General features: G+C 32.1%; 1 protein-coding gene across 5 annotated transcripts in view; it reads right to left on the bottom strand.

Annotated features, from left to right (window-relative positions):
* The window catches only part of LOC122516087 (carbonic anhydrase-related protein 10), a 232,683-nt gene that overhangs the window by 38,894 nt on the left and 176,601 nt on the right, over positions 1–17,188 (bottom strand). For all 5 annotated transcript variants that reach the window (XM_043633650.1, XM_043633649.1, XM_043633651.1 and 2 more), the window contains one exon: positions 11,144–11,335. In XM_043633650.1, the coding sequence (XP_043489585.1) occupies positions 11,144–11,335 (192 nt within the window). The remainder of the gene's footprint in view (positions 1–11,143; positions 11,336–17,188) is intronic.

Genomic DNA, 17,188 nt, shown 5'->3' with positions numbered 1-17,188 from the left:
CCATCCAAATACTAATCGTACTCAGCGTTGCTTAACTTAAATGATCGAGCGGGAACTAATGCTGTAACCGCGCCATGGTTGTTGACGCATAAAGTAATTCGATATATCTCCCTAATATTTAGCGTGGACTGATATTTATATTTTGATATTTTTTTTTAATTCTTTTTTATATATAATAGATCGATCGATTGAAAATATGATTTCTTTCTTTTTTTGTTAAATAAATAAATAATAATAATTAGTAACTTATCTTCTCATACTTCCAATCCTCCCCCTTTTTACCTGTGGTCACGCTATATAGATATTATAATATTAAATAAATAAATAAATGAATAAAAATATAATAATAAAAGAAAAATAATCGGCTTACATTAGCGAATATTATCGATCATCAAGCAGGGAAGGGGGAACAGGTTTCTTTATCAACTATATTCTATGTAAAAAGAAAATTTATAATAATAATAATAATAATATATAAATAATAACATTAATTAAAAAACAAACAAGAAAAATTAAAAAGTTATAAAAAAAACTAATAATAATAATAATAATAATAAATTTTTTTTAAAGTTATTTTTGAGGTTATTGTGGTTATATTCGTTTTGGTACGCCAAGAAAGTATAACTTCTTACGTGCGTATATAAGTACACACACCAGTTTTTTTTCTTTTTTTTATTCCGTCAGTAAAGTATACAATATGTTCAATTCGTATCGGAAGAAAAATAAAAATGGTATTGGATTTTGTATCTGGATAAAGGAGAGACGATCGGAAGACAATAGAAGATTTGACGTAGAGTCAAAACGATTAACGTCGTCCTAGGAGAAATTTCCTGCTGGATCCAATTTGGAGAGCCACCGCGAAGGCATAAATCCGTGAAAGGATCTAACGTAAACGTAGGTAGGTAGGTGTGTGTGTGTGTGTGTGTGTGTATGTGCAGTAAGCAAGGTTGGTGGCGATCCGTTCAGGTGTGGGGACACGAATGGACCTTTCGAGGGGGTGCTCGAGGTACTCCATCAGCTGCTTCTCGAGTATGCTTTCGGCATCAAAGCGGCCCGTCGCTCAAACACGCCGGTAATGGGTCAGACTCGCTCAAGTACCATAGCTCTTGGAATCCCCTTGTTCTCCACCATAGGGCTTTCAAACCGACCATTCCTCCCATTCTATTCACCTCCTTCCTCTCGCTTTCACCTTTATCACCTCCTTATAGTCTTCCTGTCTAACTCTCATCGATACAACTACTCTAATTCTGATTTTCTTTATGCATTAGATCATACTTAGTTTCTTCTTATTCTTTTATAAACTATTATTCTGCTTATTACAGAATAATATTATTTCATTGAAGGGTTTCATTATTTTGACGAAATTTCTTCAGATTTATGTTGTTATCAATTTAACATACTAATTGTTAATTCTAGATCGTAATTATTGTGATCAAGTTTGAGCATAATTAATTTGCAAGCTATAGTGATGTAAAAAAAAAAAGGTGTAGAAAAATTCTATACAATTATTCGTATTCATCGATTTAGAGTACAAACGTTCAAATATTTCAATGATATTATTTTTTCAGATTTATAAGATCTTTCGTTTAAACAAGCAGATTTTGTTAACCTTAGATATTATAGTTATTGCGATTCTGTTTGAACATAATTAATCTGCATACTTTAGTAGTATAAAACAAGATGCAAGGAAAAAAGGTGAATGAGGTTTTTTATGAAAAATGTAAACGGCAATCTACGCATCCCACAAGTGTACATTGGTAAGGGGGACAAAGAACATGTCCCGAGTCGAATTAATATCCAACATTGTCAACAGACTTTCCTGGGAGAGAGAGAGAGAGAGAGAGAGAGGGTGGAAGCCAGGAAACAGGGCAGTTTCGCAGTGCTATTGCAGCCTGACCCGAAGCTATCGTTAATATTGACACACGACGCGTCTCCGTTGGGAGTGGTTCCAGTGTCACGTCACTCTGCCATGTAAGCTGCTCGCTCGATAACATTGCCTTCCTCTCGCTAACTATCACGCAAAATGAGTAGCCAAGAATATTTACCAAATACCTTTAGTCCGATTTACCTAACGATAACTAAATTTTCTAAGATAACAGGACAATTCGTTTTAAAACGTCAGATTTTATAATGGGTCAATAATTTGTTATTTGTCATTAATTATTTACAGTGCACAGATTCCTTGTTTTTATTATAAAAGCGTAAAACGCGTCTTCGATGTTATTCTAACGCGAATGAGTAGACAGGAAAATTTATCAAATCCTCTTAGTCCGATTTTCCTAACGATAACTTAATTTTCTAAGATAACAGAACAATTCGTTCTAAAACGTCAGATTTTATAATGGGTCAATAATTAGCAATATCTGTCATTAATTATTTACGGTGCACAGATTCCTTGTTTTTATTATAAAAGCGTAAAACGCGTCTTCGATGTTATTCTAACGCAAATGAGTAGACAGGAAAATTTATCAAATCCTCTTAGTCCGATTTACCTAATGATAACTTAATTTTCTAAGATAACAGAACGATTCGTTCTTAAACGTCAGATGTTGTTGGTAGGTCAACAAATTGAGTGATACGATTTTTCAATCGTAATTGTCATTTATTATTTATAGCGTACAGATAAAATTTTTCAATAAAAAATATGTACAACGATACTCCGACACAACATTGAGTGCAAATACTTTTATTAATTTTATCTGAAATCATTTTCAAGATAAATGATGAATAAATCAACTCGTCAATCGTTTAAAATAAATCCAGCAAAATTGTAAAATTTTCTATGAAATATTGCATTAGGAAATATCTTATAGGAATAGAGTGAATTAATATGAAGTCGTTCAGAATCAGAAAAACCAGTCGTGTTCGATATCTCGTTGGTTGTTATCTCGAACTCGCGTGCGATAGCGGATTTTAGGTATCGTAACATACACGTAGAGAACGAGTTTCACGTCTTGGACTTGAGTTATATCTTCGATTAACTTCGAATCGATTTTAGACACTTTTCTTTTTCTTTATTTTTCTTTTTGTTCCATGGTGATTCGAGAAAGAACGACCGTGTTTATAAGACATTCTTTTGCAAGTTGAACAGCTTCTTCTTCTTCTTCTTCTTCCTTTTCATCTACTAGCTGTCCTATGTGAATCTTCACGCAAATACCATAGATTTTTCTAAATGTTATTTCGTTTATCGTTTACACACAAATACAATGTGGTTGATTTTCCATAAAAAAAAGAAACAACAAAAAAAAAGAATAAACAATTTAACAATCATAATAAAAAATCATTTTCAATATGATCTTTGATAAAAATTCTCAACGATCAATCGAATTAACAGCTTACTCTTTGTACGCTTTAATTCGATCAAATTTAAAACGCGTACTTTGCCATCCTACAGAATTTTACATGCGCAGAACCAATTACAGATTATATCGGTCGGATACTATATTTATTTCGTGCCGTTTAATTAAGGAGATAATTTCGTTCTCTACGCGCCAAAACCTGGATTCTAATTAATTTCGAAACGTTACCATATATGCACGTATCCTACATTGTATATACGTGTATTCTTTAGATATGTATTGCAAGTGGTTATGTGTTGCAAGTATAGAAAAAAAAAAAAACATAATAAAGTTGAGAGATTAGCAGGTATTACAATTACGATTTAGGTTTTCTTATCAAACGAATAATATTTTGATGGATTATTTTATTAATAAATTGATATTTAAATAAATAAAAACATTAATGTCGTTTATTAAACATTCGTAAGATTTTATAATCGTATATATAAATAACACATAACAATTTTAAATAATGTTTAATTTTATTTGCTCCAAGCCATATTATAATAATATTATTTAATTTTTATTTTTAGCTTGCAATTAGATTGGTCCAAGTCTTCCTCTTACTTTCCTTTTTTTTTTTTTTAAGAATTCATTCGGTAAGTTTATCCTTTTAATAGGGGAAAAAAGAGAGGAGTATGGTCTCTTTCGTGGAAGAATTCTTGAACGAAACAGTTTGAAATGATTTTGGTAAGCTCGGCACACCTTGGAAGACGCTTACCTTTAACCGTGACAATTATCATTCATTGAACTTTTCTTGCCTGGGTGTATTAGAGAGCCGAGCTACGTCGAAATGTAGGTTTAAGTGAATTTAGAAAGAAAGAGAGAGAGAGAGAGAGAGAGTAAAGAAACGAACAAGGAGATAGCTGAGTAAAGTAAGGGAAGAAGAAATTAGTTCTCAAAGCTTGAAGAGGGTGCACTTGGGTAAGAGATGGAAGGTGGAAAACGTAAGTCGAGCTTAAAGGAAAACCTTCTATACTATTAAACCAAGGACTGAAACTTAGAAATGCATACAAAAGTGAGAAGAGTGTGGGTGGGGGTGGTAGAAGAGAATTAGTATCGAAACAGTTTATTACATTAAAAGAAAATCCTATCTTTGGAACAATAAGATATAAAAATAAGTAAATTGCGTTAAACGGAAATTTTCAAAATACCACAAAATACGAGTTTAATGTTACTTCTGGGAAAAAGAAATTGTAATTTTTTGTAGGTACTCATTGCGCGAATAGCTTTTGTGAAATAATAAAAATTATACACATTGTGTTTCGGAAATAGAAAGAGAATAATAATATTTCGTTTAATAACTGTATATGTAAAACATCCCGTATTGTAGAGGGGGAGGAAATAAAAAAGAAGAAAGAAACTTTACCTTAACGAAGTTGTTATTTTACGAAGATAAAATCAAATATAAAGTTTTCTTTTTTCTTTTTTTTTAAACGAATAATATTAATATCACCGATTCCGGGATAGAAATAAAATAAAGTAGAAGTAAACAATTAAATAAATTGTTCAAGAGTTAATAATAATTATATACTGTACATTTAATTATCGAATTAACGAGGTGAAAATTCCTAATTAATGTGACATTAAATCGAAAGTTTCGGCATGCGTTCCAGTATATATCACCATTGGTCAAAACTTTTTAACGATTACGTGAATTCAGAGAAACGAGAATATTTGTAAAAAAAAAATAAAAAATGAATGCTTTTAGGATAACCAAAGTAGATCGATTCGTCAAAAAAAAAAAACTTTAGAGTAGCGTGTTTCACATTTCGTATCATTCTCTTGATCCATTTTTGAATTTTGTCCCGTTATATGGTTTTTTATTTAACAAATAATTTGCGCGAAACTAAAAGAAAGAACAAAAAAGTATACAAATTTTCTGAAACATGTTTTACAGTTTACAAGGTGTATTACATCATGTTGTAACATAATTCGATTTAAAAATGATTTAATGCAATAACAATAAATCACACATTTCAAAATAAATTGATAAATTCGATTATGTGAAAAATCAGCGAGTAATTTCAAATTTTTGGTTGATTTTGTTAATTTTTAATTTTTTAATTTTTCGTTGGTTTCGTTTTGGTTTGGGCCTCGTTAAAATTAAACATATATCGACAAGGATTCAAATTATTTAGTTGATAATTATTTTCTAGAATATACAATATATCCCATGTTAGGAGTGGAATCGATGGTAAGAGGATGTTCGGCGATGATCCAAGGGATACCCAAAGCATGTTCGGTGGGCAAAGGGACGCGCAAGCGCGCACAGTTACGACATCCGCAATAGTTATACAATGTTCATGGTAAATTAGGTAACCATTAGGCGAGACATATTCTACTACGCGGTAGATGCAGGCTCTAATTACACGGCTTATGCGATTACACGGTGAATATTGTTTCAGGTAAACAAATCGACGTTACACGGGTATCTATATGTCACTGGGTATATTACAACCATAAAGAGAATAATTTATTTAATCGATGTACTTTTTAATCCTTTTATGCGTTACGCATTATCGAATATCAAATAGTATAATAAGCATTTGTATTTCATATTACTTATTTAGTTTATAATGTTTACTTTTTCCTTTTCTTTTTCTTTTTTTTTTAACATATTTATTTCTTTCAATTCAATCTCCGATCAGATAGTTTTTTATTAATTTACGCATGACACAATGCACAATTAAGTTCATTTATTTTTAATATATATTTATAATACTTATATAAACTTGATTTTTGCGTGTTACTTTACGTGGTCGTAATTTGATTGGATTCAAAATATTGAAATAAAAATCAATAGGAGAAAATAAATCTGTTGCATAAAATAGGGATTTTAGAGTAAAAGGGTTTGTATATTGGTAGTAGTGGGAGTTTAAAGGGTTTTATATACACGTGCGTGTTTGAGTGTGTGTGTGTTATTCGTGAGAGTGGAGACATGGCAGGCGATCGAGTTCGATTAACGTGTTGGTACTTCGATTATATTTCGCGGGAGGATGCATCGTACATGCAATTAAGCGGCCATTACCGAAAAGCAGGGACGATAATGTCCGGAACGAACTTATAGATTCGGCAATTATTTCTAGCGTAACATTTAATGAAATCATGACGAACGTATCGAATTTCATAGGACGAAGTACGACCAATGGAAAAGAGATAACCAACCAATAATTGCCATCGATCCACCTCTTCTCTGTTTCATATTTCTTTTTTTGCGAATTTGTCGTTTACGATGATTAAATAAACCGAAGTTTGTTCATGCGTTTCCATTAGTTGATTATATCAGCGTGATTATTACCAATCCTGATAAAATTTAACTATGTTTATCGTTGTAAAAAAGAAAATTAATGATTAATACGATTAATGGGAACTTCTGGTCTTTTTTTTCTTTAATATTTTTAACAAATATTTAATAATAATTCAGTGATAAAAAGATGGATTTGATACTGATAGTTAATTATTTAATTAATTATTCAATAGTTTTAAACGATGTGATAATATAAAATTATTAACAAATGTGATTTTTTCTCTTGGTTTTTATGATCGTTCTTTTTTCATGCAGTTGCGTATGTATTTGAATTTAAGTAGTAAGAGTCAAGCTCTCATGTAAGGTCAGACATATTTAAGTAGTAAGAGTCAAGCTCCCATGTGAGCTGAGACATTAATATTTAAAGTAATATTTTTAATTGAAAAAATACGATTTAATATACTGAAATTTTAATTAATTAATTAATTTATAATAATACCGACGATATATAGATAAAATAATTTCTATTATTTAAACAATATTTATTATAATTTTCTTTTCTTTTTTGAGTCAAATTTGTGAATTTCTAATTTCCTTACGTTTTTGTTATTTCCTTGGAATAATCGATAAGAAGATTACATAATATATATTTTTTAATAGATCACATTTAAAGGAAAGTATCGAATGATCGTTAAAGTTAAATACATTCTGACGCTCGTTATTAATCTGATAAAAGAACAAATTCAATAATTTCATGTCGATATTATAGAATCTAGAACGTAATCGATAGTAAAACGAATTTTAACGAGTCTTGCAATTAAATTACAGCGTTAAAAGAAAAAAAAAGAAAAAATTACGATGATAATAATAATAATAATAATAATAATAATAAAAGGTAAAAATGAATGGTAGAAGGAAGAGTTGGCTGACGGAGATCCTTTACCACGAAATATTCTCGCAAACGGGAGAGAGAATTCGGAGTTTTAAAAAGAAGAGAATACCTTTCTTGTACATCGAAACGCTTAATTAAGCAACGAGAGAGCATTGTGTGGCAAGTGTATATATATGTATCCACGTGTATGCGTATGTGTGTATGTGTGTGTCTTTCTTTCCTCACTTCCCCGTTCATTCTCTCATGGTGCTTGTCGTCGTTTCGCTACGATAAAACGTATCATCGCCGTATAAGTGTAGTTTTTACGGTCTTTTACCGTTCCAACGTCGGAAGATATGGAAATTACACGGTTAAAAGAGAGAGAGAGGGGGGGGAAGGAAGACAGAGAAGGGGAGCGAGAAAGAGAGAGAGAGAGAGAGAGAGAGAAAGCTTGTTTACGAGAAGATGAGCTCTCGCGCAGCGGTGGTTTAATGCGTGTTTAATTTGTCCCATTTTGAGGGCCCTGCGTCGCATAATTAATTTCAATTAATTATCTCGTCACTTGGGTCATCCTCTTTATCTCTCGTCTCGTCTAGTCTCGTCTATTTTCGTCTCGTTTCGTTTCGTCTAGTTTTGAAATAGACACGCGCGAATAGGTGCTACGACAAAAACAAAATGTCAAATAATTTTCTCTTTTTTTTTTCTTTTTTTTTTTTTACTTCTATTTTTATTTATACGGTAATACATTTTTCTTTTTTGTTGCGACGATAATAAGCAATCTTTATGTTCATATCGATATCATCGTACAATCGTTATTACAACGTAGGTAATTGCGTGTACAGATTTTAATATAAATACATTTGTATTCCCTTTTTATTCTCCTATCTACAACAACGAACACGAAGAGAATATATGAATTTATTATCCATTTTTTTTTTTTTCATTTTTGCTCTCTTTACGATCATTTCACAGCGAGAGAGAGATATAATCGATTGGAAAAACGAGCGATTAATAATAATTTTCACTTTCGTGGAAACGTGTATTTTTTCTTTTTTTAGAAAAAAAAAAGAGAGAAAAAGAGAGAGAGAGGAAAATAATCGATCGATTGTTGTCGATTTGAAATCGAGTAGTCGTACTTTTTGCTCTTTTTAATGAGCTATTTGAGTGTACAGCATGGAGAAAAAAGAGAGAGAGAGAGAGAAAGAGAACAAAAAAACAGAATACGTGATGAAGCCAGAAACGAAATTAGGACACGCGTTAATATGTAATTATCAGTTGAAATGATCGTCGTCGTCGTTATCGTCGTTGTCGTCGTCGTTGTCGTCACGGATTTCGACCACGAGAAGAGAGAGGGGGTCTAGAGGGAGGAGGGTGATTGGTTGGGAACAAATTCGGCCAATATCGAGTCGATAAAAAATTCAACTCTCTTCTAAATTCGCGGCCTGCGGGATTGGAGTAACCGACGACGAGTAATCCGAAAATGAGAGGCCTATCTATCCACGTACGCACATATATACACACACATACATTTACATACATTTACACGCACATATATTATTTATATATTCGTTTATATATACCATTCTGTTTGTAAGTGTGTGTGTGTGTGTGTGTGTATGAGTGTGTATATGCGAATGGTTAACATCTTTGAGTATAAACGTACGTGCGTGGGGGCGTGTGTGTGTGTGTGTGTGTATGTGTGTGATAGTTTTACACGTACGACGATACATTTTTTTTCAATTTCTTATACCTATTTCGTTTCTTCTCTGTTTTTTTTTTCTATCTTGTTTTTGCAATAGCGATTGCAAAAGATATTATCGGACTTGAATAAAATACGAAAAATGAAATAAAAAAAGGATAGAAACATGCCAGCACGATTCTATTACTTTTTGATGAAAAAAAAAGGCATTTTTCAAATTCCGTTTGAAGTTTTTACGCAAATCACACGCGTTTGCAAGTTTTTCGTATGAGTTTTGAAAGTGTGAGGATACGCGGTTGTATGGGTTAGAATTTTTGTTTGTTTGATTTTCTTGGGTTTTTTTCTTTTTTTCTTTTTCCATTTAATTTAACTCGAGTAACAAATTGGTTGAATCAAATCTAACGATATTTTTACAGACATTTTGTTTACTTTGTTAAACGGTAGTATTTATACGACCTATCAAATCCGTAGATTGAATCACGTTCTTTGAAAAAATTTGCGCTCACACTTGCACGACATTTATTTCATACCGTATAATATCTTATCTTTGAAACTACTTTTTTGTTTTTTAGTATTTTTCCTTTTTTTTTTAATTTTATTTCGGATAAAATTACGATCAGTCGAGGTGCTCAAAAATTCATTAAAATCATGTATTTTAAAATGATGCAAAAAATAATTCTTTCTCTCTCTCTAATAAAGAACTGCTTTTTTTCTATTTCTTCTTTTATTTTTTTATTTTAGACTCATTTAAAATATTACTCATTCAAGGGAGAGACGGGGATAATTTCATGGAAGTTTCAGAAAATTTCAGGTATAAACCTGTAGTTAACATTTTTCGAATGCTTTTAATCTCGCTTTCAAAAATATAAAAAAGGAAGAAATGAAATAAAGAAAAAAAAAGAGAAACAAAAAAAAAGAAATAAAATGGCCGAGTGATTGAAATTGAAAAAGTTTCCGAATATTTCTACTACTGATTGTAGATATACATATGTCCGGCAATGGTAAAATATGTAACGTTTGTAAAATCGTACGTTTCACGTTCATACGAATTCACAAGCGTGGAATTTAATTGATAATCTCGCGCGTGTCCGTTCTGTCGCACTGCCACTAAATTTAATGAAATTAAATGGGGGTAATATTTCTAAATGGAAAAACGATTTCCTCTTTTCGAATTTTTCTGAAAGTACATTTTTGTTTCTTTATCTCTCTTTCTCTCTCTGTTTGTCCTTCTGCTCGTCTCTGGTCAGTTTATCCGCTTGATTGGTCATTGCTACGTTCTATGAAATAATTACACTTTTAAACAAAAATAGAACCAATTTTTGCTCAAATCGTATTCATTTCGAAATTGTTATAATTCCGTTTCAAATAAAAAATATAACAACGTTTCGCTTTACTCTCTTTTTTTTTTTAGTTAAATTATTTACTTAATCAACACGTTTGATATTATTTTTTAATATTAGGTTTACAGGATTCGTATTCGATATGACGTGTTCAGACTTGGTGTGGAAAATTACAAAAATCATTACCATTATTTTCCAACAATTTTAGCTGATTTTTATTGATCGAACGATACGAATCTATATCAAAGACATCATTTCGCCTTCAAAAGCAAACCCTTTAATTATAATATTTTATACGAAGTATACAACAAAATATATATTTTTCTCTTTACTCGTCAATTTGATAGATGTCCGTAAAAATAAGTATACAAAAATATCAGTAAATCTAACGTTAATTACAACGAATGCAAATCCTTAAATAATTTCATCTAAAAATAAGTAGATTAGAACTCTTAAAAAAAAAAAGAAAATATTAAAAGTCTTACACGAGGGTGGATTAAAAATTTATAAATATTTCTTCGTTTAAATAAATGATGAATTAGATAGAACAAAAGTTTTTACGTAATACTCGAAACCGTTGAATCCACTCTCGTATATATAAAAGAAAAAGAAAATTAATTTGAGAGAAAAAGATTGTATACAAACCTCGGCAGGAAAAGAATAATCGTCGACGCGATGTTCGGAACCGTGATTATCGTCCAATCCGTAATGAATATAAATTTCTTCGAATTGATAATGATAAGCCAATGGGCCACCCGTTATATTGACTCTTACTTTGGCCTCTTTGTCTGTACGGAAGACCAAAAACTGGCCGGTGTTGTGCAAGTGTCCGGAAACCTGAAAAGAATGAATCACCATTTACATGTATACCAATACTATGGTAATATCCATATAAAATATAATCTTCGTATGTATGTATATGGGTATGTTTCTGTACGTATGTGTATACATTAAAGTTGTGGGAGTAGAAAATTGGTTGGGTCGCGTATCGAACGATAAATTAAGTCGATCGTACGGCTCGAAACGGTGGAAAATAGCGGTGTTTCAATAGATCAGGGTTGCCGAACGAACGTTCACACGTACATACATACCTATATACATACACAAGTACATAGGATTTATGTATGGATATATAAAGTATTCCATCGTGGTCGTATCTTTCTCTCCCCTAATGTCGGTTGGTCGTTCGACGATCGAGAAACGTGTTTTGAGGTGTAGAAGCAAGAAAGCCAGCGCAACCGTCCGTTCTTCGTGTCGGATAATTGATTAGGCATTTAATTGGACGGAATAGCAAAGGTGAGGAGAAATAGAGACAGAGAGAGAGAGAGAGAGAGAGAGAGAAAGATGGAATATAGGATAGAACGTATATGTGTGAGCATGCGCATAAGTTTCGCGAAGAGAAAGCTCAAGAGGAGCCTGACGAAGTGCAAGTCGAGCCATGGCAAGTCCATTTTCTTGTACGTTACCCCACCTCCCCCCTCCTATTCCTCCCTCTTCCTCTTCCTACTACCGAGCAAGGAGAGGACCTGAATTATGGCGTCATCAGTTAGAAATAATGAGCCTAGCTACAGGACCGAGGGAACGCGTCAGCGAAAGTCTAACCCAGATAACTTACGCTTATTTCAAAATTGATTTACTTAGCCCCCTTCTGCCTCCCCCCACTCCGTCACACCGCCTCTCGCCGTGTTTGTTATATCGTTGCTTTTCATTTTGTTTCAATTATCTCATTCGTGATTGTTAATGAGAAATTTTTTCCTATTTTTTGTTATAATTTTGTTTGTTTATTGAGGTAAATAATTTTTATTCGGGAAAATTTAAGGATTGGATGATCGTAATTGCGTGTTAATTGGTACATAAGAACTTATCTTTCTTTTTTTAATTATATAGTTTTTATTTTTGGTTTTTTTAAATTCGGACAAATGAGAGATTTAGATATTATTTTATAATTTTTTGTATTACAAATTCTCAAGATTTTTCTTTAGGAATAATTTGTTTTTTTTCTTTTTCTTTTGTTAAAAATCAATTTTTCTTTTTTGATCAAATAATGACAAGTAGTTTTAAATTAAAGTAATAAGCGTCGAGAAAACATTTTCTCTCTTTCTTTTTTTCTTTTCTTTATCCAAATGTCCGATTGATCGAGAAGCAATCATCATTTTCAACTTAGCTGATACATAAGTAAAAAATCTCAAATTAGACAGGCGACGACTGACGAGAACCTCCTCTCTTTTCCTATTTTTTTTTTTTTGTTATCTAATCGACATTAAAAAAGTTCCAAAGTTGTAACTTTCAATCCGCCAATTTCTCGATTTAATTGATAAATAAAGGCGTCGTCGTTCTCCTCTTTAGTCTAATTCAGATCTTGAATAGAGAAAAGGAAGATATTTTCTTCTACTTTTCCATTTCGTTTGAAGGAGAAAAAAGAAAAAGTAGAATCGATCGGTACCGAAAGGCTGATTCGAGTTCTTCTTGAGTTGACAGAGAAAAATGAAGACGGCCATTGGCTTTACTTCTTTACGAGAAGAAAGTACTCGTTCGAGGGGGGATGGGGCGGGGGCGTGGGCGGGGACGGGGGGAGGGGTGCATAAGTCATTATTTCGCGATAGATTTTCACCGGCTGGTTGGTGGGGGTACATCGAGGAATAATTCTTAGACCTTCTTTTCAAATCCTAACCCCTTCCAAGCACCCCCCCCTTCTACCCTTGTTCCTTCTTAACGCCACCCCCATTCGCCACCCCAACTCACCTACACCTCTTCTAGTCTTTTCTTTTTCCCTTTCTCTCTTTCTTTCTTTCTTTCTTGCTTTTTTATTGCAGAACCATCGCGGACTTCGAAGGTGTGCGAATCAATGGGCAAAGAACCGCCCGGAGGAACAAAAATTCACGGGATTCTAAACGACTCCGCGGTCTAGACACCAACGAGAAAAACCTTCACAAAAGCTTCTCTATCCTTATTTTTCGCAAAAGCTCTCAAAAGTCCTACTAAGATAAAGTAAGAGAGAGAAATAGGAAAAGGAGAAGATAGAAAGAGTTAGCTCGAGGATGATTCGGTCTAAGGTGAAAAGGGATCATCCTTTCCTGTCTTTCAGAAACGATGCTAACGTTTCTATGAGGTCGTACGAGGCCAAGGAGTCGTATGAAATTCTTTCAGTTGTCACTAGACTCTATCTTTTCTAGTTTTATTTTTATATGAATGAAATAGAAAAAAAGCAAACAAAACGAGACTACGAAGATTAAAATTCTCGCGTATTTTTTGTTTTGATAATTTCGTTAAAATTGAATGTAATAATATTATATTGTTGTCGGTGGGATATAACGATTTGATACATGAATAATATTATTTATTTTAAAAGAAAATGTGAACAAATTCTATTCTATCGTTTTTCGAATTTGTCGACAATTTTCTTTAATGTTTAAAGTAAAATTTGTTAACATCATTGTAAGAATATAATAATACGTGACTAAGATTTAATTGTATTTTTATTGTTTTATTCAAATATTAAATTACACGAAAATGGGTTTAAAAATGTTATTAGAAATCTAATTACAAAATTTACCGAAACTATGAGAAAGTAATTTCCGATAGAACGTTTATAATAATAATTTAATTAAAATATCACCTACTCTCTCTCTCTCTCTCTCTCTCTCTCTCTCTCTCTCTCGTCTGTGTATAATATGTGAAATCTTGAATGTTAAAAAATATGTGATTTAATTTTTCTAAATTGATTTTAATTTGATTAAAGTCGTGCTAGAGATAATAATTTTCTCTTATGTTAAATCCGTTTAAAGACTACGCGGAAGATATGACCTATTTAAATCAGACTTACACGTTGATATGTGCATGTAAACGTGCACACATACACGTACCAAGTATCTGCAAGTAAGTATATTTTGTTAGGTGAACAGAAATTAGAACAGTGTCTTCTTGTGTGAAGTTAGAAAAGATAAATCCAGTTTTCTCCATTTTCGACTATATTCCTAGTTCGAGATTGTCTGTTAATTAATTGAATTTGTTAGAAGACGAACGGTTTCTTTGTATTAAGAGAAGGAAACTATTATGCTTACTGAATGCAGGTGGTGAAAAATTTATTAGATACTTGAATTAATTTAATAAAGGATTACGAAAATATTCTCTCCTTGGTATAAGATTGTAAGAAAATCTTTCAATTATTTGGATTTACGAAAAGTCCATTAAAGATCTTAAAATATTTTATTTTATTATTTCATTTATTTATATTCGACGCAAAATAAACCTTAAGAAAACCGTTGGATTAATAGAATGAACCAAAAGATAATTGTTTAAGGATTTTATAGTTAGAAAAATTTGGTTATTTTTAGTAGAATTGATTTTACTATTTCAGTCATTTATTTCATGTCAAAATAAATTAGATCAGCAGAACGGTACGGTAATACGATTATGTGTGTTTGCGGAATTGTTAAATAATAAAATAACTAACATTGAAATAAAATAATATGCACCCACATAAGCGTTAGATCATAATCAATTTTTGTACAAAATATTTCAAAACATTATAAAAAAGTTAAATTTTAATTAAAATAATTCAAAACAAATAATCAAAGCACGGATTATTCGATAACAAACAAAAAATAACAATCCAAATTTACGAACTTGTCCATACACATACACACACATACACACACATCACATACATCCCTTCATATACATATAAAAATAATTTTTTAAGCTAAATAATGATTCAAATTTCCAAACTCGTCCATGTACGTATAACATATATCCCTTTCATAAGTTTACTATTTGCTAAAAGTTTATTCAACAGGAAACGGAATAATTACCCCGATATAGTTTTAGGAATGAAATGAAAATCAAGATAAACAATATCTAAAATATATCTAGAAGATAAAGATAGGGATAGAGATAGTACAGGTAGGTGTTCATCGTGAATCGTCTTTCGTGCCGTCAGTAGTACGTTCCCATAGCCTCAAGGGAGCCCTTCGTAGGACGTCTAGTAACATTGATTGCACTTACAGAGGTCCATTATACTTGTCTAACTACTGGACCCCGTAAATTGTCCTCGTATAATACAACATACGTCTTCGATGTCTGTATACATTTCGTTCTACAATTTCTTCCTCCCTTTCCACCTTTAACCCTATCTCTGTTTCTATCTTTCTCTCTCTCTCTCTCTCGTATCCTTCTCTCGTTCTATCACTTGCACGCGTAGAACACCCTAGAAACTCATCTAAGGCATTATACGTACGTGAAGATTACTTTGGAGTACAGACGAATGTATTGCTCGGAGCAATGAGCTCTAGCATAATGAGACATTCTATTTCGTAAACAATTGCTCGAAGAACGCACCAATGAAGTAGGAAGGAAGGAAACTACAAATTTACCCTACCGAAAATCATCAAGGGTAAAATCAACAATCATTAGAGATTTTTCGTGACCCATTGTTTATTCCAACGTTGGGGAGAAATGATTTTGGTATTGTTCGTGTATTAAAACGAATGTTTATTTTCTATTATCTTCATCCTTTAATGTTTTTGAAATAATTTAGGATTACATTGATATAAACATCTCAATTGGTGTTATATTTAAAAATATCTAGGAAATAGATTAAGTTATCAGATTTGAATTATTTTTTCGTTTTAATACGAACGCGTTTAGAAGATCATCCTCGTGATTCATTAGAAGTATTGGCAGTATTGCGATTTAAGATCGTCATATGATTTATGTGTTTAAATATCGCGTGAAGATCTTTGGACATTTCAATGATTCGATTAGGTTAAATCATTGTAAGTATATATATTTGATTTTTCTTTTTGGGAGGGGTGGTAAAAAGTGAAAACTTTAGACTTTTATGTACAACAGATGATCGGAGATTGTTATTTACGTTGGAGAATATGTGTTTTTACGGACAGTAATAATAATATTTGAGTATTATCATTTAAAAATTGATCCTTGAAATTATCCGAAAATTGTCAGAAGGCTTTCCTTGGTCATTCGAACATCAACGAGAAATATTCGACGAGCTTTTGATAAAGAAACTAATTCGGTAACGTAACTCATAGAAATCGCGGAGATATCAACCGCGAACGTTCCTCTTAACATATTCGTTCTTACCGTGCCAGTCGATGTACTTGGATTTACATGAATTCAAATACCTTGATTAACGTCACGAATGCAGTATAGTTCGAGGTTTACTTGGATTCCTTTGATTGTCGAAAATCGTCATTCGGGAATTGTAATTCAAAGAACATTCTCATTGAGAGTCTTGTATTCTAATTGAAATAGCTCATTGTCTGAGATAGCTAATTTCTGATTGATCGATTTTTCGAACGAATCAATAAATATTCGCAATCGTATGGAATTTTCTGTTTTGTTTAGATTAACTATACCGTTGTGTTTGTAAATTTATTCTAGAATTTTTGATCACAACTGTACAAATTCGAACACACCAAATTGGTTAGGTCTTGTCTGAAGATTTATCAGGTACCACAATTAATCTAAGATCTTCAGAAACGCATTACAACAGTAACCCCAAATTCATATACACAAAACATTTGACAATACGGCAAACGCAAAATAAATGATCCCATTATATTGCACGTGATTATCGATTAACATAGAATATTATAAGAATAAGACTATGTTGTAAATCCGAGAATCGGTGGTGTTGTCCCAAAAAAAGGTAAAATCTTTTGATGCCTT

Source organism: Polistes fuscatus, unplaced genomic scaffold (assembly GCF_010416935.1).
Source record: "Polistes fuscatus isolate 324 unplaced genomic scaffold, CU_Pfus_HIC Scaffold2, whole genome shotgun sequence".
Classification (NCBI taxonomy): Eukaryota; Metazoa; Arthropoda; class Insecta; order Hymenoptera; family Vespidae; genus Polistes; species Polistes fuscatus.
The sequence above is the reverse complement of the archived record's forward strand: the minus strand, read 5'-3'. Positions and strand labels throughout refer to the sequence as shown.